The following is a 25,486-nucleotide window of genomic DNA, read 5'->3' as shown; positions in this document are numbered from 1 at the left end:
AAGTAAATATTTGCTCGCTGACTGGAGGTTAATACTTTGGACCTTTTCTTTCTGTTTTAAAGTCATATTTGCTTTTCTTTGAAAAAAAACTAGTTTTGTTGTCTCTCTTCTATCTTTTTAGCCATGAATTTGACTCTGAACATGTTCCCGACCTGACAAAAGAACCCTACGTCCAAGACATCCATTCCGTGGGCTCCCTATGTAAGCTGTACTTCCGAGAGCTCCCCAACCCTCTGCTCACCTACCAGCTGTATGAAAAATTTTCTGTGAGTACCAGTTACATTTAAGTCAAGTTCTGTTTGCAATTTTGCTGTGGTTTTAAGTTGATTTCCCCATGAAAGAAATAGTTATATGAGTAAAAGAGCTCCTTTAAAGAGAAAACATTGATAACACTTACTGCTAGTTGGTCCACAGTCTTCACTGTTTGCATCTTTTCATCCATTCAGTCTCTGACTTTGAGCCATTAATCTTACTATAACCCTTGGTTATATGTTGGGTTATCATAAAGTTTTAAAAACATTGTCTTGTATTAGATTTCAGCATCCACATAGCATGTGAGCAAAGTTTGCTTCCTTGGTACTACATTGTTTTTCCTCATCGTTCGGTGCCAAAGAGCAAGGTCAATGAATTTCAAAGTGAAACTGAATTGTAAGTGAAGAACTTCCATTTTTACCAACAAAGTCTACTAGTTTATTTTGCACTATGGTTGTTCCAGGATGCTGTTTCAGCAGCAACAGATGAAGAAAGACTGATAAAAATTCATGATGTTATCCAGCAGCTCCCTCCTCCACACTACAGGTAAACCACGTGCTGTGAAATGCCAGCCAAAAGTAGAAGTCAGTTGTGTGAGCATGCACTCCTGGGGTTTCTGTTTAAATTTCCTTGGAGTTTTGATGGTTTGAACTTCCATTTTTCCATACATTTGTATTTATATTTGTCATTATATTCCCAGGGTCTGGGCACAGTGCTTGGCATCCAGCAGGCACCCTGGAGCCCTCTCTTCTGTTGCTACTTTTACAGCCCAGTTTAATTTGTATGTTAACTTGGACTCTTGGAAATAGTTTGGAGGATTTAGTTGTAACTTTCCTCTCCCCCACTGGCACACAACCACATATAGCCCCTTTTCTCATCTTCCTAGAATGGTTGTATGAGTGCTTGGTATTGATTCTCTACATTGTTGTATTTATGTAACTGTTATTTAAAATTACATCTAATAGTATGCATGTGTGCATGCATGCTCAATCACGTCCAACTTTTTTGAGACCCCATGGGCTGTAGCCTGCCAGGCTCCTTATCCTCTGTCCATGGGGTTCCCCAGGCATGAATATTGAAGTGGGTTGTCATTTCCTCCTCCAGAGGATCTTCCCGACTGAGGGATTGAACCCATGTCTCCTGCCCTGGCATGTAGATTCTTTACCGCTGCACCACCAGGGAAGCCCAATCTAATAGTATACCAGAATGTTTTCCCCCTTCTGGGGTAACCTTGTTTTTTTCATGGAGTGATGGCCTGTTTGGGATTTGCTGAGTTTCTTGTTATCGCTAGCTTGTCTCCTGACTCTGTCACAGAATGATGGGTATTCTCTCAGTTGTGTTTAAACATATCAAGCTATGTTTTAAAAGAAACGTTTCCCCATGAAAACACCCCTTGTGGTGGCTTCAGTCCCGCCACTCGTCCAGAGTGCCTCTTGCTAGGTCTTCTCCATGAAGCGCCGGCTCTTTCCCTCCTCCTGGAACCTCCCTTCATCACTTCCTTCCTGACTTAGACCCCTTCTCCTCTGGACCTCTGCGTGTCACCTTCCCGGGTCCACTCCCTGCTTTCCTAGTGTCCGTCTTTGGTAACTGCCTGAGAAAAGGTGTGTGGGAGGTGTGTATGTGGAGACTTTGTTATGAAAGTGCTCTTATTCTCCTCATACTTTTGACTGACAGTTGGCTGTAGAATTTTAGTCTGTCAATAGTATTTTCCCATAATTTTGATGGTATTACACCACTGGCATCTAAGCAAAAATGCTGCAGCAAAGTCTGATACCAGTTAGAGTGCCACTTTTTTAGTATGACCTATTTTGCGTTGTTTAAATCCTTTCAGATGCTTTTAAATTTAGAACCTACCTAGTGGCTCGTTTCCATGGTGACTCATCTTGGAGCAGGCTCTTTTTCATTCTTTGCTCTGGGCACTCATTGGGCTTTCTCCCTCTGGAAACTTCTGAGAAATTTTCTTGTGTTATTTCCTTGCTGGTTCTCACAGCAGCTTACGCCTCATCCCTTTTCTTTATTCTCTTTCTAGAATTGTTTTTATCTACTGAACTAAACTCTTTTGAGTTTCTTACCTTTTCTTTGTCAGTTTCCACGTATGGATTTCCTCCAAACCGTCTCATGATTAAGAACACTGAATTCTAAGAACTAACGGCCTTCCCTCCCTCTCTTTCTCATTTCTCTGAATGTTTCTACTTTATGTGTATAATCTCTTCTCTCTGTGAAAATATTACCAGTAATCATGGATTTGGTTTTGTTTTAAATTGTTCTCTCCTTATCACAGTATTTGTTTCTTCCTCATGTGGCAGCTTATCTTCCTTTCCTTCTTGAGTCACTGTCAGGCTCATCTGAATCCTGAAGACTCAAACGTCGACCACAATTTAACTTTCACTGCTGTTTCAAATAATACTCTTAAACTTCTATCTTCCATTTATTGTCTTTAATAGTTTTAATCCCTATAAGGTAAGGACATTTTGAGAGATGTATCGGTAATACCTTGTGTTTATCTAACTTAACCTACATTTAAGCTGATCATTATTTTCCAGGATACTCTGCCCTATTGTTAAATCTCTCTATATATAAAAAAAATTGTTTACATGAATCACACTTGAGAATATATAAGATAAACCAGGAATTAGGATTTAGAGTAAGCTTTCTGTTCCAAGAGCTTGTTATTTGCTCAAATAGTCTCCCCATTGGTACCTGCTGGAATTTTTCTTTTAACTCTTTTTAGGCTTGTGAAATCTTGTCATTTTGTTTTATAGAAGAAAAATTTAAATTCTCTTGTTAGCTTATCTGCTGCAAATAGAATACCATGACTTCATGATAGCGTTTGTCTGGAAACTGATTTTTGGAGGATTCACTTCACTGATGTCCCTGAAACTAGATGTGTAACAGGCAGGAACAAATATTCCTAAAGATTTCTTTAAAACTAAGGCTGTTTCATTTTCTGAGCGAATCCTATCAAAAACTTTCATTTCTTACTGCATCTGCCTTAGACAATTTTTTCTTGATATTCTGTGAATGTAATTACTATATATAAAATCCATATTACTCTGACAGTTCTGTATAAATAATAATATTTAAACCTTATAGGCAACAGAAAACTTAGATGGGATCTATAGGGTTTCTTTTTCCATTTTTCCATTGAAAACTTACAGATTAATTAGTGGAGCTTTTCTGCTCTATACTACTACCTGATGTTTCTTTGTGTTAATATGTTGCATTTCATTTTCCAGAACACTGGAGTTCCTAATGAGACACTTGTCTCTTTTAGCTGACTATTGCTCCATCACAAATATGCATGCAAAAAACCTAGCAATCGTTTGGGCTCCAAACCTGCTAAGGTAAGTTGCATTTGACTCATAACCTAAAGTAGAAACAATCAAGCAACAGTCTGATTCTTCAGTGTTCTCTTAAGGAGAATTTTTATTTTAAAAATATTTATTTATTTGATTGTGCTGGGTCTTACCTACAGCACGCGGGATCTTTAGCTGTGGCATGCAGACTGTTAGTTGCAGCAAGTGGGATCTAGTTTCCTGACCAGGGATTGAACCCAGGCCCTCTGCCTTGGAAGTGCAGAGTCTGGGCCACTGGACCACCAGGGAAGTCCCGAGGATAATTTTTAAAAGTAAAGCTGATCTGTTATTTTCATGAGCGTCTTTAACACAGGCAGTCGAGGTTTAGCCAAGGCACTGTCAAAGTGTGCTTTCTTCCTGTGGTTCACTTGTAATTTACACACAAACCGAAAGATAATGCTCTTCAAGACTACTCTTCTGGGGACCCTCTGATGATAGTGTCATTTACCCCACAGATCAAAGCAGATAGAATCTGCCTGCTTCAGCGGGACAGCAGCTTTCATGGAAGTGAGGATTCAGTCTGTGGTTGTAGAGTTCATCCTCAACCACGTCGACGTGCTCTTCAGTGGGAAGATCAACGCAGTCATTCAGGAAGGGGCAGGTAGGCCCACATGGACGCTCTTCCCTGCTGGGAACGTGTCTTTAAACCTCCACCCACTTCAGGGAACAGCGCCTCTCACCGCAGTTTAATAAATCTGTCTCCAAAGAGAGCAGCTAATTTATATCTGCTTCCCAACACTCACAATTCAGCAGTTCCGTTATGTGTTTTTAGTGAATACTAAATATTAGACCTACCATGATCTAAGTTCAGGGAGCATAAAAAGTGTATCATGTCACTATTACTGATGTGTGTAAAAGTGTAATATAGGGCAGCAGAAGAAAAACTCCTCCCCAAATTAAAAATGCATGACTGACTCTAGGCCTTGTCTTCAAACCTTTAAGAAAGGAAAATAGTTAAATTATTAGTTAAATACTTAAGGAATTTTTTGTATCTATCACTGTTAATAACATAGTATGTCATTTTCTATTCCTCAGTATAAGGCTTGGTTACTTTTGCCATTTAAAAAATTTAATAAAGAAAATTTAAAACAACACAGAAAGGTAGATAGATAGATAGACAGGTAACCAGATTGTTATGCACACACTCACAGATATTTATATTTTTCCATCATGTCAGAAAGTTTGAGTCTCGTCATTGCTTTTTTTTTTTTTTTTTCCTTTTCAAAGCTTCTCTATCAAGACCTAAGTCCCTGCTAGTCTCGTCTCCATCTACCAAGCTGCTGACCCTGGAGGAAGCCCAGGCGCGAACACAGGCTCAGGTCAATTCTCCAATTGTGACTGAAAATAAATACATTGAAGTAGGAGAAGGCCCTGCTGCACTCCAGGGGAAGTTTCATACCATAATCGAGTTCCCACTCGAAAGGTAAAATTCATTTAGTCCTCCTTAAAATTGTGCATTTCATGACTATTTGTTGTTTTCTTTTCTTTTACTTTGGTATTTTAGTATTGATTCTGTCTATATATTGACTCTGTCAGTCCCAGAAAAACCTGTTCATTCAACTGTGGATGTTACTTCACGGGAACTGAAGCAAAGGGTTATCAAAAAGCATCGCATCAGATCTTAAGAGAAACAGAGAATCAGAGCTGGGGAAGACACTGACGGAGTCTGAGATCCACTGCTGTTCATATTCTCAGCGTCCTCTCCAGCTCTAATTCTGTTTTTCTCTAAAGAAATGATGAGCACGTGGTTTCTGTCACTTCTTTACTGATTGTGAGAAAGCTAGTGTCCGTGAGTTAATTTTGATTTCAGGTCGCTGCTCTGGCTGCTCCATAAGAATGTCAGGATTTCAGCTCCCTGGGTTGGGTCGTACTCATAGAAGTTCATTTCCATATGTTAGTATAGTTTTCTAAATTCTTTTCAGTTCCCTCGACCGAAATGCCCTGACAACAGAAAGTTAGAACATACTCTTTTACTTTGTCATTCTGAGTTTGTCTTCAGCTTCTTGAGTTTTTTACTCTATCGTTTCCTCAAAAACCTCTTTATAGAATAGTAATCAAGAGTGTCGACGCTGGGTGAACCTGGGTTCCAACCTTGACTCCATCATTTACTAGCTTTACAACATTAAACTTCTGCTTCTTACTCCCTCAGCTGTACAATGAAATGTACTTAAAATGACGATAATCGTACCTACCTCAAATGGTTTTATGTAACTTAAACGAGATACCATGTAAACCAGTTAGCATAGTGCCTGGCATTCAGTATACATTAGTTACTTTTCTTAGTGCTTTGCTTCTTTTTTGGCTTAATTCTCTTTACCCACACCTACAATCATTTTCTTCAACTCTGTTTTATTTTTGGAGATTTAATATTTCCTCTTCCTAAATATGTGTTATTCTCACTTATTTCACAGACTGTGAGGTTAGCTCTCAGTATGAAAATCTGGTGAAGTTATCTTTGTGAAACTAGTGACAACTGTTCAAGTCCACGCGTTTAACTTTCATTTCCTGCTTCAGCGGCGCAGCTCAGCCCTACTGGGTGGCGCGCCCTGTGGAAGGCGGTGTCGACTGTGTCCGCCGAGCCTCTGCAGGCTGCTTGCTCTTTCCATCACGTGTTCACCTTCAGTGAGGAAAGGTAGCCTCTTGGACGTCTTAAGGTAGACTTTTTTCTCTCTCCTAGGAGGAGGCCTCAAAATAAAATGAAAAAGTCTCCCGTGGGCAGCTGGCGTTCCTTTTTCAACTTGGGGAAATCCTCGTCTGTTTCTAAGCGGAAGTTGCAGCGTAATGAGAGTGAGCCGTCCGAGATAAAAGCCATGGCTCTGAAAGGTGAGTGTCCACGCCTTCCCGTCCCTCTGCGCCCAGGAGCGGCCTGGGGGAGTGGGGGCCGCACCTCCCGTCCTGTCCCACGGCTCTTCTCTCACCAGGACACACACTCAGCATGTTGTTGTCACAGGCGCCAACTGGGTGTGTCCGCGTTGTGCTGTTAATGGTGAACTGTCCCCTACCAGTGCTTTATCCCCAATACATAGTATATATAAGTGCGTATAAGTTCCGTTTCTTTGGAAACTATACAGATTATATATAGTGTCACTGTGTTTAAATATTCACAGCTATTTGTAATATAGTTTATATATGGTTAGTAATAAAAAGTAACTGCTGTGGTATTTAAACTTGTTAATCTTATTTATAGATTTTTAAGAAATGACGAAATCAGGTTTTGACATGTGTATAAGAGTTTTAAATCTTATAACCAAAGAAGGTGTCTTTTTCCTAGATGATACGTTGAAATGAGAGTATCTTATGGGATAGATAAATCTATTTCTGTGTTGTTGAAAGTACTGCTCTTTTAAAAATCATTTAAGTTTACTGCTATTAACAGATTCTGAATCTGTTAGTGTTTACTTCTCAGGCAATGCTAGAAATACAGCGTTTGATTCATTTAATTCATCATTCTTTCAGTCTGCAATCATGTACTAAGCATGTGCTAGATATTTTGATAGCAGTCTCTGCAGAAAGACAGAAAATTAAGACACTGCTCCCAACCTTCATGTCTTACTTGGGACATATGTGTAAGAAAATAAATTTCATGCAGAATCATAGCTATTGAAATTGAGGCTTATGTGAGGCATTTATGGCAGGAGTGGTCAATTCCTATGGGGAGAGAGGTGGGTGGTCAGGAAATAGAACCTGAGACTTGGGTTTTGAAGGATAAGTAGGGATTCACCTGACCAGCAAGGGACTGAGAAAGGTGTTTCGGGAAGTGGTAAGCAGAGTGTGTGTTGGTGTGTGGAGCAGGAAGCATGAAGACCATATGGGTGGGATGGTATACACAGGGGTCCAGTTTTCAGGGGCCTAGGGTGCTTGTTAGGGGTGTGGTTTTGTCCTGCATTCCTTGGGTGTCACTCAATGGCTGCAGTCTGTAACATGATCAAGTTTGGGTTTAAGAAAGATGACTTTGGCAGGAGTGTGGGGAATGTGCAGGAAGAGGATAAGCCTGGAGTCTGGACGGTAAGTCAGGAGACAGTTATAGCTATGCAGACAGGAAACGAAGAGCATCTGCAATAAGCAGTGGCTGTAGGAGTGGGAAATAGATTTGAGAGGTATTTATGAGGCAGAATCCACAGGGTGGGCAGAAAAATGGTTGTGAAGAATGAAAAAGGTAATTATCAGGTGTTGATTAAATAGTCAGGCAGTTGCTATTATTCCTGAAGGGAGTAGGTTTGGGAAGAAAAATAATGTGTTAATTTTGGACGCAGTGAATTGGAGCTGCCCTAAAAGTGATTAGTATTGGGGACCGGGAATCCAATAAAGGGGTTTAATCTGACTAGAAATACAGATTTGAAACTCATCAGCAAACCAAGGGTGAAAACCCTAGGGATATTTTTTTTATGGCCAAGGGAAAGCCTGCTGAGTGAGAGAAGCAGGTTGGAGGCTGAATCCTGGAGAACAGCAGTGTTTAGAGGGTGGAGGAGGCAGAGCTGTCACGAAGGAGAGTGAGAAGAAATGGTCCCTCGGCAGGGACAAAAGACACGGTGGTTGTTGTGCAGTCGCTGAGTCATATTCGACTCTTAGCGACCCCGTGGACTGCGTGCTGGCGTGGACTGCAGCATGCCAGGCTTCCCTGTCCTTCCCCAACTCCCAGAGCTTGCTCAAACTCATGTCCATTGAGTCGGTAATACCATCCGACCATCCCATCCTCTGTGATCCCCTTCTCCTCCTGCTCTCAGTCTTTCCCAGCATCAGGGTCTTTTCTAATGAGTCGGCTCCTCACGTCAGGTGGCCAAAGTACTGGAGCTTCAGCTTTATCATCAGTCCTTCCAGTGAGTATCACGAAGGAAGGGCTTTATAGGGAAATGTCAGCAGCGTTGAGCTCTGCTCAGAGATTGAAAGAGGATGAGGATATTTCACAAATAAATCCAACACTTGTAATTAATTAAACGACCTCTGTTAAGTTTCCTAGGGCTACTATAGCAAATTGTCACCATCTGAGACAGACTGGCTAAAAACAACAGGAATTTATTTCCTCACAGTTCTGGAGGCTAAAAACTGAAATCCAGGTGTCAGCAGGGCCATGGTCCCTCTGAAGGATCCAGAGAATCCTTCCTGGCCTCTCGCAGCTTTGGGGACACCTGTGTTCCTGGCCGTGGTGGCACCACTCCAGTCTCTGCCTGTGTCTTCACATGGCTTCTCCTCTGTCTCTCTGCAGCTTCTCTTGTTAAAAGGATACCAGTCATTGGATTTAGGGCTCACTCTAAATTCAGTATGAGATCATCTCAAGATATACCAGTCTTCAGGAAACATAAAAGCAAGTTTAAAAATTCATCTCTATTCTGAAGTTTATTATTCTTTTAGAAAAGAGATTTTTTCACATAGGAAACCACTTGAGAAGAGTACAACACATTATATAAAATGCAAAATTGAATACAGTTGTAAACATCTAATCATTCTTGAAAGTTTAAGTACATGTACAGAAAAACACTGTCCCCTTTCACTACATATGTAAGAGTGGATAAAACATCACACTGTTTGGTTTTGATTCTTCAGGTGGCAGGGCAGAAGGGACCCTCCGCTCAGCTAAAAGTGAAGAGTCTCTTACTTCTCTCCATGCAGTCGATGGTAAGACTAAAGCATCAGTTGTTTTATTCTAGAATGTATTTCATAAAGAGATATACTGCTTAATAAATAGGCTGTAGATTATAATTTCCTAAAAATACTACTGTTGTTGTTTAGCCACTAAGTCATGTCCAACTCTTTGCAACCCCATGGACTGTAGTCCATCAGGCTCCTCTGTCCATGGGCTTTCCCAGGCAAGAATACTGGAGTGGGTTTTCATTTCCTTCTCCAGAGGATCTTCCTGACCCAAGGATCGAACTCATGTGTCCTGTATTAGCAGACAGGTTCTTAACCTCTGAGTCACCAGGGAAGCCTCAAAACACTAGTATCTACTTAGTATGTCCATTGATGCTTGGTGGCTTCCCTGGTGGCTCAGAGGTTAAAGCGTCTGCCTCCAATGCGCGAGACCTGGGTTTGATCCCTGGGTTGGGAAGATCCCCTGAAGAAGGAAATGGCAACCCACTCCAGTATTTTTGCTTGGAGAATCCATCCCATGGACGGAGGAGCCTGGTAGGCTACAGTCCACGGGGTCGCAAAGAGTCAGACACGACTGGGTACTAGTCCTTAATTTCTTCACTTTTGACATGATTGTGATTCAGTTTTCTTTATATTTCAAAATGAGAGTACAGTGCTTGTCACAGAGTATAAAATTAAGCAGTATTGATGTTCAGACCAGTGACCTTTTGTCTTGCAAATTTAACGTGACCTTAAATCTCATATATCACTGGTTAGAGATAGCCCTCATTATCTGAGGAGGATTTTCTACCAGGAGAAGGCTACTGAAAGTGAATCTGCTTAAAATAGGGACCAACATGTTATGGTTAATAGTACAAAAGGATTTGACTGCAACTTGGACAAAACTAAAAATGTTGAAAATAACTTTTTAAGCTTCCATTTAGCGTAAGTTCGGTTACAGTTGCAGTTCTGTACTAACTTCCAGAATGAACAAAGGTTACATCAGTGGTGACCTGGAAGGAGGCAGAACTTCTTTGACAAAACCAGGTAGCAGCAGATAGGACTTCCCCCACATCAAGACTGGATTGTGTGGGAGGATGGGAAGAAGGCTTTGTTGCAGAAGTGATCGAGAGCTGCATTGATTTCCTGCAGACTTTTCTTAATCTGTTGGTTTTCAAATTGTGCTCTTCTGAAGCTTCCCGGAGGTGTCCTCATCCCGGTCAACTTTCTCATCCTCATTTATAACTTCTAACTGCCAGGTCCTATTGACCCATCGCTCTACTTGGGATTCAACAAATCCCTGCCTTTCATGTCAGTCGGGTGTCTGCCATCGTCCTGATTTTCTGGGATTTTCCATTTCACTGCAGTTGAGAGTGGTTCTGAAAAATAGTGGGCTTAGTGCTTGTAGTGATGTGAAAATAAAATTTGAGTAGGGATTAATTTTATAAGTGGTCAACACATTAGTGGATGTATTTGTGTTAAGACAATGTCTCTTTATGGTACTTCATCACTATGGGTCATCACTGTGACAGAATAATGAGATTGAGACAGAGGACTTCTCTTACCAGTTGGATGTTTAGCAATATCATAAAATAAGGTAATATTATTACCACTCTTAAGGCCTCTGCCTGACAAGCTTAAAGCCTGTTCTTGTTGAAGAAAAAAATAAAATTATTTTTAAATATCTGAAAGGGATACATTACTAAATATAAAATTATACTTTACTAAATATAAATACTTTTTTTGAGAAGTTCAATTTTGTAGAAATGTGGGTATGAGGATATTTCTCCACAAAAACAAAAGAATAAAGCAAAAAAAAAAAAAAAAAGCCCTCCTTCTGTTGCCTATCCAAAGTACCATTTAAAGTGAGTAGTTGTACCTCACAAGTCATGTGTGAAGTCAGTGATAAAACAAGACAAAAAGAAATGAAAAACTTGCCCAAAGTCACAAGAGTCCATGTTTCAACAATAGAATCTAAGAGTTCTGAGTCCTTTTTCCTATGGAAACCATCCAATGCATCCTGCCTCCAATGGTATCGAGTGAGTCTGTTATTGAATGGTTGCTTTGGGGGTTCCATCTGTGCGCCCCAAGAGACGGTTGCATTTCCTTACTGTATGTAATACATTTCTGCTGTACTAAGTAGTTGACTCATAGGGCACCGTGTGTCCTGGGACATTCATATTCTGACACTGCTATCCATTTTTGCCAGGTGACTCCAAGCTGTTCCGACCCAGAAGACCCAGATCTAGCAGTGATGCCCTGAGCGCCTCTTTTAACGGCGAGATGCTGGGGAACCGCTGCAACTCCTACGACAACCTGCCCCACAACGGAAGCGAGGAGGAAGTCGGGCTGCTGCACATTCCGGCTCTTGTGTCTCCACACTTAGCTGAGGATGTTGACTTGAGCCCACCAGACATCGGAGTAGCCAGCCTGGATTTTGATCCGATGTCATTTCAGTGCAGTCCTCCTAAGGCCGAATCAGAATGTCTGGAGAGCGGGGCTTCCTTCTTAGACTCCTTGGGCTACTCCAAGGATAAACAGAGTACCAGTAAGAAGGATACGGAAACAGGTGGTAGCCAGTCACAAACTCCAGGAAGCACTGCAAGTTCTGAACCTGTGTCTCCTCTTCAGGAGAAGCTGAGTCCATTCTTCACCCTGGACTTGAGCCCAACTGAAGAGAAAGCATTGAAGCCATCCTCGTTCACCGAAAAGGTCGTCTATGCTTTCTCTCCAAAGATTGGACGGAAGATAAACAAATCACCCTCTCTGAACATATCTGAGCCCATTTCAGTGACTCTTCCTGCCCGGGTTTCAGAAGTCATCGGCCCCGTCGCAAACACGGCAGCTCAAAATGCACCTTCTGTAGCCTGGAACAAAAGTGGTGAAGAAAGTGATGTCATAAATAGATCCCCCACCCAGGTAGTAAAGAGAAAAGCAAACGAGAGAGAGGCCCAGGAAGGGTGTGAGTGTGAAGCCCAGCCCCCGGACCAGGGGGCTGCCGCAGACGTAGACTCACCAGGGAAGGAGGAGCCTGCCTCAAGCAGTCAGAGTAAGGCTGTACCTTCTGGACAGACTCAGACAGGTACCATTTGTTTTCCTCCATTCTTGCTTTAAGCTAAGTGGGAACTTCCACCAACTGTGCCTTTTAGGAGAGAAATTTACTCCACAGCTAGCCTTTTATCAAAGAGAATGTTTTTTTCTAGGTGGTGCTGATGGCTCAAAGCCCTAAATTAAAGTCAGCCAAAACATCCCCCAAAGGGCCAGCGGTCCTACTTCAGGTCTTGATAAAGTCCTCTTGTCCAATCAGAATTCCTGGATGATTTTTGCACAGCTTCATAGCTCTTGATTCTGATTTCTCTTCTGATAAAATTATCAGTATTATAGCCTTACACGTTAACTAGCCAGCCTACACCATCAAATGTAAAAAGTATTCTTAATAACATTCTGCAAACACTTGAAGCTTGTTTGCTAAGCAATCTTTTCTGAGCCGGATGAGGGACCGGCTCTCCGCCTCACGCATCTCTGTAGCAACCCAGAGGAGATTGCAGTCTTAAACACTCTCTGGTTTAGTTTTCCTTCTGAACCAGATGTGTTTTCTGCAGTGTTTGCATGTGGGATAGAAGATTGCGGATGGCCATTTTGAAATACGGAAGGCACTTGTTTTTTTAGTGATCAAATGGGGGAATGTTTGGCTTTCCATGTAGGATAACACAAGCTACCTTTTCACTTTCTTTTTTCCCAATTTTCCCCCAGGAGCAGACACACATGACCCCCCTCAGGATTCCGTTCCTGTAAGCTCAGTCTCTCTTATCCCACCGCCACCGCCTCCGAAAAATGTGGCACGCCTGCTGGCACTGGCGTTAGCAGAGTCTGCACAGCAGGCCTCCACCCAGTCACTGAAGAGGCCAGGCACGTGCCCGGCTGCCTGTGCACACTGCGGGGATGTAGCGGTGGCCACAGCCGAGGACAGACCACCTGCTCCCTACTCTAGCGTTACTCTCGAGAAAGCCTATTTCCAAACCGACAGGCCAGCAGAGCAGCCCCACCTCCAGAACAAGGGCCCTGGGCACGGTGACCAGCCAGTGCCAGACACAGCAGCTGCCAGGGACTATACCCATTCCAGCGCCACGGACTCCACGGGGCAGTCCCCCCCGGCAGACCTACCAGGCGATCAGCCACATCGAATCTGTCTATCTGGGGACCCAGAGAAGGCCAGAGTCACTTCTGTTCCCTTGACAGACTCAAAGTCTGATGATCTCATCACTTTCCCTGAAGACCAGTCTGTGAAGACCAGTGGGCCCACCGTCTCCTTTGTGGAACACGATCAGCTCCATTTCTACAGTGGCGATGAGCCTCCTTCTTACCTTGGTGCAAGCGTGGATAAGCCCCATCACCCTTCAGAACTTGCAGACAGAAGTCCCGCCCCTTCTCATTTGCCTAGGGACAAAATCTGCCCTCCTTCCGGGTCCCCCGAAGAGAACACCAGCACAGCCCCCCTGGCGTACGTGACGCATGCTCCAGCAGCGGCCATAGCGAGCGCCAGCGAAGCCAGCTGGGAGGTGGCGGAACAGCCCAGCGCAGTGGAGTATGTAACCGCCACCCTTCAGCGTGCTCAACGAGCCAGCCGTCCCCTACCCCTACCTCCTTCCCAGAGACCCGCAGAGCAGCCCCCGGTCCTGGGGCAGGTACAGACCACAGCCAGTATAGGACTAACCAATCCCCACAAGGTAAGAAGTGGGGCGGGTCAGTGGCATGCAGTGTTTTTTTCAAAGGTGTGCCACTTTCCATCAGGGTGTGCCGTTACCTCGAGTGAGATCTGACATCTCTTTTTAAGTCCTATGGCAGATTTCCATGAAACACTTCCTGGTTGAGATAGGGATCTGCCTTTACCTTGATGCTGGCTTTTCTCTGAAAAAGAAGCAGCTTCTCCGTGGCTGTGGTTTAACTATACCCTCCTTTTACAAAGAGATTGTGAGCGCACGAGTCCAACTGGCCCTTGGCTGTCAGAGTTGTGGGGTTTTCCTGGCTCCCTCACTGACTCAGTGCGACTCTGGGCAAGTTGTCCAACCACCTCTGCCAGTTTTTCATGTCTGCACGACCAAAGTGCTGTAGTCTCAGGACATTTGGAAGACTTTATGCCTTACCAACTTTCTAGAAATATCAGAGATGACAGTGTCTTAGAACTTTTTGTTTTTTCAGCATTAGCCAGCAGATTGTTGAATAGTCAAGCACCTGTTTTGATGTGAGAATGTTATATGGAGACTGTGAAGTTTTTTGTCGTTGCCTTGGACTAAAAGGACTTCACTATCTAGTCCTCTATGGAAGATGCTATTTCCAGCCACTTGTTTCTCAAGGGCAGCGTGTCTGCAGCCTTGCAGTGAGAACCATGTTTGTCCTCTGCTGCCACAGACCCACTGGAGCGGGAGGGAGAGGCGGGGGCTGTGTTGAATGCCACCTGGACATGTCCCTGCCTGTCCCTCCCTGGCCTGGGGGCTGAAAACTGCCCACTGCGGGGGTGGGTGTCACTTCAGAACACTCTTCAGGTAGAACCAGCACTGCTTGTTTCACAGAATGTTCTTGGTGTTGAGACTGAGCTGCACAGATAGACCGGGTATGTGTTTTCAAGCCTAGTGGTCTTTTAAGCAAATCAGATCTGTCATGGTCCACCCCATCTCTTGAAAACCCATCCTAAATGAGAACAGCTCTCCAAAGATGGGCTGGCTGCCTCACCAGGTGGCCACACAGGCCTGCCTTCTTTTCCTGACTGTAGGGACAGGTAGGCCTCTGCCCTGTCCAGCACCTCTGCACAGCTTGGGAAATTTCCAGCTGCTGCCCACATGGCCTCAGCTTGTGAGTTATGAATTCAGTAATGTTTGATTCCGTAGAGGGAAGCATAAAAAAACACTCACAGTACTATCATCTTTCAACAGGTTCAAGGAGCAGTTCCGGCTCCAGAGAGGCCACCTGAACTCAGGGGCCTGGGTGACCCTGCACCTGTCCTGGTTGGGGATGGCGGGGCCGCTGCGCAGTGCCCAGCCTCCGCTCCAGCTCCCCAGCCCGTCCTTCCTGAAAAGGTGCGGGAAGGCGCCAGGGCACCCGCGCTGCACCTGCGCGCTGAGTCTGTGCCCGCGCACGCCTCCTGTGGCTTCCCCACCCCGGCGCCCCCCACCAGGACCATGGAGAGCAGACTGGCTGCGGCCCTCCACTCGGGCAGCGCGGACGGGGCGGGCAGCGCCGCGTACCACTCCTTCGTTGCCGCTGCCTCCGCGGAAGAGGCCTTGCCTTTGCCCCTCCCCGTCCCACAAGCCAAGCACGCCTCTCTGAAGACTGCTTACCCCACGTTCGCCAGGCCCGACCTCACCACGGAGCCCTTCGGTCCGGAAAACTGTCTGCATTTCAGTATGACCCCAAACTGCCAGTTCCGCCCCCAGAGCGTGCCACCACATCACGGGAAAGTGGAGCCGCACCCGGTGTACGCGTCCAGGTCGGAGCCACCAGCATCCATGGGTCCCCGGTACAACACGTACGTGGCCCCCGGGAGAAGCGTGTCTGGACACCACCCGAAGCCGTGCAACCGGGCCGAGTATGTGTCCTCGCTGAGCTCGTCCGTCAGGGGTGGCTGCTACCCCGAAGACATGCCACCGTACCCCACCATCCGCCGGGTGCAGTCTCTGCACGCGCCTCCGTCCTCCATGATCCGCTCTGTCCCCATCTCCCGGACTGAGGTGCCCCCAGATGAGGAGCCCGCCTACTGCCCACGACCCCTGTACCAGTATAAGCCATATCAGTCGTCCCAGGCCCGCTCGGACTACCACGTCACTCAGCTGCAGCCTTACTTCGAGAACGGCCGGGTGCACTACCGCTACAGCCCCTACGCCAGCTCGGCCGGTTCCTACTACAGCCCTGACGGCGCCCTGTGCGACGTGGATGCCTACGGCACGGTGCAGCTGCGGCCCCTGCACCGCCTGCCCGGCCGTGACCTGGCCTTCCTCGCCCCGCGGCTGCAGGGCAAGAGTGTGTACGCGTTAGCCGGGGGGGCGGCCGTGCGCCCCCGGCCCAGCGTGGCCAGCTACTTCCCGCCCAATGACCACAGCGTGGTCCATATGCCCCCGGTGGCCGACGCGAAGCACGCGTACGCCTCGTGGGACCTGGAGGACCTGGAGAAGTACCGCCTACAGTCCATCCGCAGGGAGAGCCGCGCGCGGCAGAAGGCCAAGGGGCCCGTGGTGTCCCAGTACGACAACATGAGCCCGGCCGGCGCGCCGGACGACCTGGGCGGCATCTATGTCATCCACCTGCGCAGCAAGTCGGATCCTGGGAAAACTGGACTCCTCTCGGTGGCCGAGGGCAAGGAGGGGCGGCACCCGGCCAAGGCCCTGAGCCCAGAGGGGGAGGACCGCTTCTACCGGAAGCACGCGGAGCCAGAGCTGGAGCGAGCGCCCCACCACCAGGGCGGATACGGCAACGGGCAGCCGGAGAAGCCGTGCCTCCCCCAGAAGCAGAGCAGCGTCAGGAACCGAAAGCTGCACGACGCGGGCTGCAGCCTCCCCGAGCACAGGCCGCATCAGGAAGCAAGCCATAGGCAGCTGTGCGACCCGAAGAACGGACCCCCTTTCCCCCAGGGAGCCGGCCCGCTAGACTACGGGCCCAAAGGGCTTCCAGACCCTGCCGAGCCGGTCAGCTACCTTAACTCTGGAGGGAAATACGTACCGTCAGGGCCGGAGTCTTTAAGACCGAGCCACAAAGAGGTGCGGCTCCCCAAGGAGCTGGAGCGGCCCCGGGCCCGGCAGCCCCCGGCCGCAGAGAAGCACCCCAGAGACTGCTACAAGGAGGAGGAGCACCTGTCGCAGTCCGCGCTCCCGCCGCCTAAGCCCGAGAGGAGCCACAGCCTCAAACTGCACCACCCTCAGAGCGCGGACAGGGACCCCGGCGTGCTGTACCACTACCACACCCACGGCAAGCGCCCGGGCCGGGGGACTGCCGGGCCCCAGTACGATAACCTGGAGGGCTACCACTCCCCGCCCCAGCACCAGCGAGGGGGCTTCGGAGCAGCAGCAATGGGCCCGTACCTGCCCCCCGGCTTCCCCCACCCCCAGAGCAGGACATACGCCACAGCTCTGGGGCAGGGCGCCTTCCTGCCCACAGAGCTGGCCTTGCAGCCTCCTGAAACGCAGGTCCATGCAGAATGAGCCCCGGGAGCAATAGAGTTGACGCAGCCTCTGCTGGACAGTGGACTGTTCTATTTTTTTTTTTTTCAGTAACCAAAAAAAAAAAAAAAAAAGCTACAAGCCGCCCCCCCCACCACATTAAAAAAATAAGAAGAAAACAAATCACCATCTTTTCTCCCCCTCCCCAGCTTCATCACCACCTCTTCCACCTACAGACTGTGTCATTTTTGTCATTTAAAGATCTGAACGATTGTGAAGCACTGTGTTGAAAACCTAGTAAAGAAATTTGTTACAGACCGTACTTGCCACATAGGGCTGGTTTGTAAGAGCCTGAGGACTGCCTTTAATGGAATTTGAGTTTGACCTCCTCCTTTCTAGCATTTGCTGCGTCCTTCAGAGCAGCTGACGCCCACTTCCTGAAGGTCTTGTGTGCCCTGTCCTGTCCCGTTCCCACTGCTTTCCCAGTAGCCACGGCCTTGCCCAGAGGGTCACCTGTTTTCCTTGTCAAGTCATACACCCTGTCTTAGAAGGGGCTGTGTGTTAAATTAGAGTGGAGAGAAACTTCTCCCTGATCCTTCACATAAGACTATTATTGGACATTTAACAAATTATAGCCAAAAAAGAAAAAAGGAATTAGGACTTTAAGCATTTAATAGTCATTACAAAATATCAGACCCATTTGATTCAGGCTGAACCATGCTCTTCTCCTGGTTGCTCCACACACTTCAGTGAACAGGCTCATCCCGCTAAAGAAACTTCTTAGGTGGAAGTCGGTGACCTTCGTTAGCACCAGAAAATGACATCAGTGGTTCTAAGCTGCTGCCTGTCTTCAGTTGTTTTTTTTTCTCCATAGTATTTGATAAATTGTGATCCTAGTGAAGTATTTCACACCATTTGTTTTCCTAAAGCAGTTTCTTTTTTTCCCCCTTTAAAAAACAATGAAAAACCAGCATGGTTTGCCTGGGTAAACACACATACTGTCACATGATTGTAAATTCACATGTTAATTTGTTTCTAAACCAGGTGTCCTGGGAATTCTTACAGTAGCTACAGGTTATTATTATCTGTTAGTAAACTGAGCATTCCTGCAATAACACTTAGCGCAGCCCATTTGACCTGCTGGAATTCTGGGCAGTGACCCTTGGTCCCGAGGAATTACCGTATTGTGTCTTCCCTCTGTCCCTGGGCGATTGCAGTCTTAACTGTAATTGCCATCCACACCAGCATTTCAGGTTTAGTCCTCGAAACTCTGCAGACATGTCAAACATGTTACATACCCAGGACTTTCTTTTGAAAGTTTGCATTCCATTTTCTCAACCCACCCTCCCACGAACGCCAGACCAGAAGGCAGTCCTGTATTTATAAAACGAGTTGAGATAATCATGTCATTCCATAGCTCTTAATAATACTTGATTTTTATACATTCACATGTTTTAAATGCTCAAGTTTGTAGAAGACACTAGGAGAATTCCATTCCATTTACTGGATGGTTGCTGCTCTGGCTTTTTAAAACTTGGAACTAATGTTTATTTAGAGCAAAGAAAAATCTTTTAAGAGGCTAAATTGATGCTGCTATTATTGCTGTGAAATTGTATAAAGATTAGGATTCATGCCAGTTTTTTTAAATCTAAAAAACCATGTGATTGCATTTTAAGGGTTTATATTTAGAAAAACAAAATAAAGTTTTAAGAGCAACACATCTACTTATTAATATATGTGGAAATACTCTGTCAGGTGTTCTTTTATTCCCCCAGAATTGATCAGAGAGATTCAATAAAGATCGTGGAGGAAATCCTGAAATTATAGAAGGGGTCTGTGAAATTCAGGCCTCAGTACAGACCCTCCTGGTCTGTAGTCCCAGTGCTAGGGAACCTGATAGGATACTTCCGTTTAGCACACACATCAGGAGCTCCGTGCAGGAATTTGCTCTTTGGTGAACATGCAGCACTAATTTTTTTTTCCAAGCATTACCATCTTTTTGTCAGTAGCCGACTGATGGCCGCTTTGAGGGAAGACAAGCCGTCTGAGCTCTCACAGGCAGCCTGGAGATTAGAGAAAGGAGCTGGTGTGGCCCCAAGACACAGATGGCTTTAGGAGCTGAGAGCCTAGAAAGATGTGACTGAAGTCTGTCCAGTGTTATATCTGTGGATTGGTCACACACACTGTTTATTCCTGAAACTAAAGTCTATTTTATAAACACTAAGGTTAATTCTTTAAAGCAGTTACTTGTTAATGTCCTATGGGTTTGGAAATATCAGGTACATATTTTGAATACAGAAAAATGGCTCAAATTCCTGGTAAAAGTGTGAAACACAATTTAGCATTATTTCACCGAGTCTAGATCCAGCCTTAACTTTGGGTGCAGTTACTGAAGGACTTCGCCTGCATCCTTCCCTTTCTAGTTATCGCAGGTAGATGGCAGGTCACTGTGAGCCAGCTTACCTCAGCACAGTCCGCCTTGGTGTATGACGTCGCAGATTGCGTAACCAAGTGTCAGCACTTTCACACGTTGACATGGAGCCTACGATCAAGGAAACGGAGCTGCCTTACTCGTGAAACCCAGAATTTTAATTCTGTTGGTGTTTTCACAGCCATGTCTCCAGGTTTTATCCTTTTGTTTGGCAAAATTCTGATGCCACAGCTTGGTTTGATTGAAATAAATATTCCCTGGATGTCTCATCAGGGACTCTGCTGACAGCCCCAGAGATGCCACCTCCTTCCAGTAGATTTCATCTGAGCCTTATCGACAGCTCACTGTCTTCAGTTTCCTTCTAAAAACATGAAAGTCCCTGGGACGGTCCCAAAAGACAGGGCCTGCACATTTTTATAATGGCAAAGCATCTTTTTAAAAAGATCAGGTTGAAATATCTAGGAATAATCCTGTAAAGAAGAGGGACCATTAAAGTGAGCAGAGACAGACTAGGTCATTACCACACCTGAAGCAGCAATAGATGTATACAGTGTAAATTTGAAATCCGCCCTTTAGTTTAAAAAAAAGGAGCCTGCGAAGTCCATTTATCTGTTCCCAGCCCCGTCAGTCACCCATCCAATATGTTGGCAGAGTATCGTCTGAGCAGTGTGTGTAAGGAGTAATAATGAAAGCAAAAGTATGTCAGAAAGTTACTTCCAAATGGTTAGAGGCATGTGACTTTTAGTACTGTGTGTTAACGGAATGTCAGGAATGGTATATTTTAACTGTGTGCAAGATAATGTCAGTGTGCACAGAGGGTCTTTTTTTCCTTTTTTGATTAGTGCTGTTAGTGTTCAAAGAATAAAAATGGTTGTTTTACAGTTTAGATTCCAAGATAGCAAAATCTGATTTTTCAACCATGACCTGCATGAGAGAAGCATCCTAGGAAGTCTTAGCTCATACTTCTGAGTTCTTAACTTTAATTTATATAGTGTTTTTTTTTTATGTTTTAATATTTTTGTGAACTGGTGTAAATTGTTAATGCATATAAGCTTGTGTATTTTTGTAAATAGTTTGTGATTTATTTCTTGACCCATATGTAAATATTTAGAGTCTCATTTCTTCAAAGCTTATTTGAAGCTGAGTTGTGGGTTTGGGGTTTTGTTCGTTTGTTCCTTTGTTTGTTTTGGTTGGGGTGGGGGGCGGGGAGAGAAGGGATTTTGTATTCTGATAATCCAGACGGAGATATCTTGTGGTTTAAAGCAAATGTCCCACTGAAAGCAATTCAAATATCAAGAAAATTATTTCAGGTTAAAACACACTTCCTGTGTACGTGTTTGCTTTCTAAACCTAATGTGAGTTAGGTGGGTAATCAGGGGTAATCGGGGCTATTCTGGTCAAAAGATGAGTGTTTGCATGACATAAATTGTCATACCAAAAAGATACTTTATTTGAGGGAAGGGGTTTAATATCTCCTGTTTTCATCTTTCACAGTGGGCTGCCTCGCTGAATTTTTTCCCAGGTCAGACAGTACCTTTAGAACCGCACACCTTGGCCTGCTCTGCAGGGTCTGTGCAGACCTGCTGCTGCTCGGGCTGCCTGCAGTCATCTGTGCGCAGGGCCGCCTCCTGGCTCCCGAGCTTACAGTGCCCGGGAGAGTGAGCTAGCTTCTTAGGGTTCTCCAGATTGGGGTTCTGTATACAGCCACTTCTCAAGATTCCCACAAAGCATCTTAGACATCCTGTGTACTTTGTGGAGTGAAATGACCAGGAAAGAATCTCCTACACTTGGTCACCGGTTTTCAGCTGGTGTGTGGATAAAGATGAAGCATTCCAATGGGTCAAATGCTGTCAGTCACCTAGCTGCCAGATGGGGGTCCAGACACATTCCTGTGCCAGAGTTCTCCAATGCTTCTATATCAACCAGAAATTTTTGAAGGAAAAAACAAACCCACTATCAAGTTATGGAAATTCTAGTTTTCCTACTGGGAATGATAAATCACAAATCATTCTTCGTCCTAAAATATTAGGGCCTGTCACTTTTTTGCCAGTCATACGGAAGGAAAGTCACCTGTTCAGTACAGGTGACCCTGCGTGCCCACCCCGTTCTGTGTACCTGCTACCGCACTGCAGAGCGGAAGCAAGGTGTGGCATCTGCTTCCAGTAAACACTCCCAGCCTGAACACACGCTCCCATGGAGACTGCTGCTCAGAGGGGACAACAGACATACATGGCAGCTCCACTGGGTCTTCCACTGTCCTTAATTTCCTGAAGTTGTCATTTCCATACCAACTATTGCCAAATTTCCTTCATGCTCGTGAAAATAGAGTCCCTTCCTCTTAAAATGTGTATTTACTTATCACTGAGGAATCAGTGGTAAATACATGGGTGGTGGTTGAAATTTTCTTTTGTGGTTCTACGGGAAAAGGGCACACTATGGTGATATTGACTCCCTGTTACATTAAAGCTTTGAGTACTTGCAGCCACCTGAAAAAAGATGTTTTAGTTGCCATGATTCTCACATAATTGCATAATTGAGAGTGTATGTCTTAAAAAGAAAATTGAGGTTTAATTGTTATTTTAAATATTTTAGTTAATTATAGTATTTCCAGAATATATTTCAAGCCCCAAGCTTCTTTTGCTGTTAGTATACCTAAGGACTCATCATTTACACCTGTGGATCATTGTCCCATAAGATAGTGATATGGTCAGGACACGCTGAGATAAAAAGTGTTTGCTTCTACGCATACCAAATGCTCTATCATGTCAGTCTATACATAAAAGAATCCTATCATGGTCTTGTGTTTGTTTGTTTGTTTTTTTAATTTCCTAAATCCTCCTTTCTGACATCACTTCCTGCCACTGTCTACATGCTACCTGTCAGACTTCCTCTAAATAACCTTTCAAAATAAATAAGCTTGTCAAAATGGTGAGCAAAATTCTGAAAGATTGGGGCTTTGCATCATCTGTATTTCATTACTTAGAGCCTCTGATTCTTTTCTCCTAATAAGGTACTTGGGTAGCCAAGTTTCAGAAGGTGAGATTATTGTGTAAGATGCTTAGAAGGGAGAATGAAACAGACTCTTAAGAGTTCTCCCTACATTTGACCTTTTGTAAGAAAGCAATATGATGAGACACAATGGCATTTTCCATGCTAACAACTCTGCAGAGAGGAATGCTGACCCACAGAAGACATCCAGCTTTAAGCTGTCATATAGCCATTCAGTTAGTGCCCTTTTTTCCATTTCCTAAAAACATTTTGCAAAACATTCTGAGATTTCTCAGCCACATGTTCATGCTTTAAACTGGGCAGATACTTCTCAAACTTTAGACTCCATTTAAAGCAGCTGGAGGGCAGTTAAACGTAAGACTCCTTGGGCAACCACCAGACAGTCTGGTGGGTCTGGGGTTGGACCCAGGAATCTAGTTTCAGCCACCATTGGGTGATTCTAGTACAGATGGTTGAGAAGTGCTCGACAGCAGATGGAATGGGCCCCTGTCGGAGGGAAACCGGTTCTAGTTTCCAGAGCTTTGCCACTTTTTCTCATTCACACCATGGTTCCCCATCTCTTTAGTGATTCCAGAAGTTAATCATTAATTTCTCTATCCCTGTGAATAAATATTAAACCCAGATTCAATTACTTAGAGCAATGAAAGATAGAAAAATTAGGCCTAATTGACCTGACAAGCAATACAGAAAAAAATATTCTCTAAAACTGGTAAGATGCTCATGACCGTTTATAACATTGTCTCCTATTATACACCTTCATAGCCAAGGTCTATATCATTGCCTCCTATTACACACTTGCACTGACAAATACACTTAACATACCATTGCCTCCCATTATGCACTTATACAGGCAAGGTTTATACCATTGTCTCCTATCATACAGTTACATAGTCAAGTCTCATTCGTGAAATATTCAAGCTGTTAGGAAGTGTAGTTCATGCATATTGCTATTCACACAGTCAACTCAAATACTGTATTAAGGGATAACAGAAATAACCCTGAGAACCAAAGCCTGCCTTTCTCATCAAAACATTTACAAGAACTACCAGCACATAATTCACATACTTGACTCTTCCGTTTTGTGTATTTTAGCAACTGTGGGCAATATCATAGAAGTGTTTTGAACGCCCATGGTGGCACTGTGTTTACTATACACTACAGTACCAGCCGCTGCTATAAGTCTTGTACGTCATGAACTCATCTGTTCCCCATTAGTTTACACATGAAGCCGAGGCGCACAGAGGTTAAACCCATCACCACTGTCGTATACAGCTAGTGAAGAGTGAGGGAGCTGAGTCAGACCCAGGTACTCCTGACAAGCTTATGCTCTAATAAAAGCAGACTTTAGAGTTGAGTAATTGAATCCTAACTGCTACAAATTCTAAAGCCCTTAACTACTAAGCCTTTCTAAAATTCATATTAAGCCATGGTTTTCCCATCTCTAAAATGGGAATAATAATAATAGTACCTACCACTTGGGGTTGCTGTGAGCACTAAAGTAGATAGTGTCCCTCAAGGGCAGAGCAGGAGAGCAAGTACCCAGTAAAAGTTGTCCAGGCTTTGTATTATGGGCTGGTGCAAGATTGTGCAGAATTAAGGAAGAGAGGGTTCTGTTATATAATTATATCATTAAGAATTCAATCAGTTGGGTCAATCTTTCTGTAAAACTGGAGGGTTTCACATAGTTGACATGTATCTTGCAGGAAGAGAATCTTGACTGGTAGAGATAAATACAAGACATAATTTGGTGATTAAAAGGAAACTTCAGAGGGAGACTGGTAGTGCAGAAAGCCTTTGCTTTCTGTCCCGAGTCCAGGTTCCCTGCCCAAGCTGTACACTCAGCCGAGGATGCCCTTCTCACGGGAGGCCATTTCTCTTCATTGGGTTCTCACTCCATCCGAGCGCCTTCCTTGAGACCCAGTTCAAGACCACTTGATCCCCTCACCCTCTTAATTCTCTAAATAGCACTTATTCAGAAATGGTTTGTATTTTTTGCCTACTAATTGTCTGCATCCCTTCACTGATTTCTAAGCCCTACGATTCCTTGACACAATATGTATGCAAATAAGCTTAATGAATGAATGAAAAATGTTAAAGAAACAGACTACCACATGACCCAGCAATCCCACTATTGGGCATATATCCTAAGAAAACCACAATTCAAAAAGACACATGTACCCCCAGTGTTCATTGCAGCACTATGTACAATAGCCAGGACATGGCAGCAGCATACATGTCCATCCACAGATGAATGGATAAAGAAGTTGTGGTACATATATATGGTGGAAAGGTGAAAGTCGCTCAGTCATGTCCGACTCTCTGCGACAGCATGGGCTATACAGTCCATGGAATTCTTCAGACCAGAATACTGGAGTGGATAGCCTTTCCCTTCTCCACGGGATCATCCCAACCCAGGGATTTTTTTTTTTCTTTTATTTTTATTAGTTGGAGGCTCAATTATCAACCCAGGGATTGAACCCAGGTTTCCCTCATTGCAGGCGGATTCTTTACCAGCTGAGCCACAAGGGAAGCCCAAGAATACTAGAGTGGGTAGCCTATCCCTTCTCCAGCAGATCTTCCCAACCCAGGAATTGAACTGGGGTCTCCTGCATTGCAGGCGGATTCTTTACCAACTGAACTATCAGGGAAGCCATGGTGGAATATTATTCAGCCTTTAAAAGGAATGAATTTGAGTCAGTTGAACTGATGTGGATGAAACTAGCATC

General features: G+C 44.8%; 1 protein-coding gene across 5 annotated transcripts in view; it reads left to right on the top strand.

Annotated features, from left to right (window-relative positions):
* ARHGAP32 (Rho GTPase activating protein 32) overlaps window positions 1–22,531 on the top strand; it is a 192,540-nt gene extending 170,009 nt beyond the window's left edge. For all 5 annotated transcript variants that reach the window (XM_065937397.1, XM_065937396.1, XM_065937395.1 and 2 more), the window contains 10 exons: window positions 122–266; window positions 716–798; window positions 3,489–3,596; window positions 4,064–4,209; window positions 4,836–5,031; window positions 6,286–6,431; window positions 9,150–9,221; window positions 11,383–12,255; window positions 12,927–13,900; window positions 15,104–22,531. In XM_065937397.1, the coding sequence (XP_065793469.1) occupies window positions 122–266; window positions 716–798; window positions 3,489–3,596; window positions 4,064–4,209; window positions 4,836–5,031; window positions 6,286–6,431; window positions 9,150–9,221; window positions 11,383–12,255; window positions 12,927–13,900; window positions 15,104–17,362 (5,002 nt within the window). In that variant the 3' untranslated portion in view covers window positions 17,363–22,531. The remainder of the gene's footprint in view (window positions 1–121; window positions 267–715; window positions 799–3,488; window positions 3,597–4,063; window positions 4,210–4,835; window positions 5,032–6,285; window positions 6,432–9,149; window positions 9,222–11,382; window positions 12,256–12,926; window positions 13,901–15,103) is intronic.
* Window positions 22,532–25,486: the final 2,955 nt, after the last annotated feature.

Source organism: Muntiacus reevesi, chromosome 5 (assembly GCF_963930625.1).
Source record: "Muntiacus reevesi chromosome 5, mMunRee1.1, whole genome shotgun sequence".
Taxonomy (NCBI): Eukaryota; Metazoa; Chordata; class Mammalia; order Artiodactyla; family Cervidae; genus Muntiacus; species Muntiacus reevesi.
Note: the sequence above shows the minus strand (reverse complement) of the source record. Positions and strands in the feature narration are given on the sequence as shown.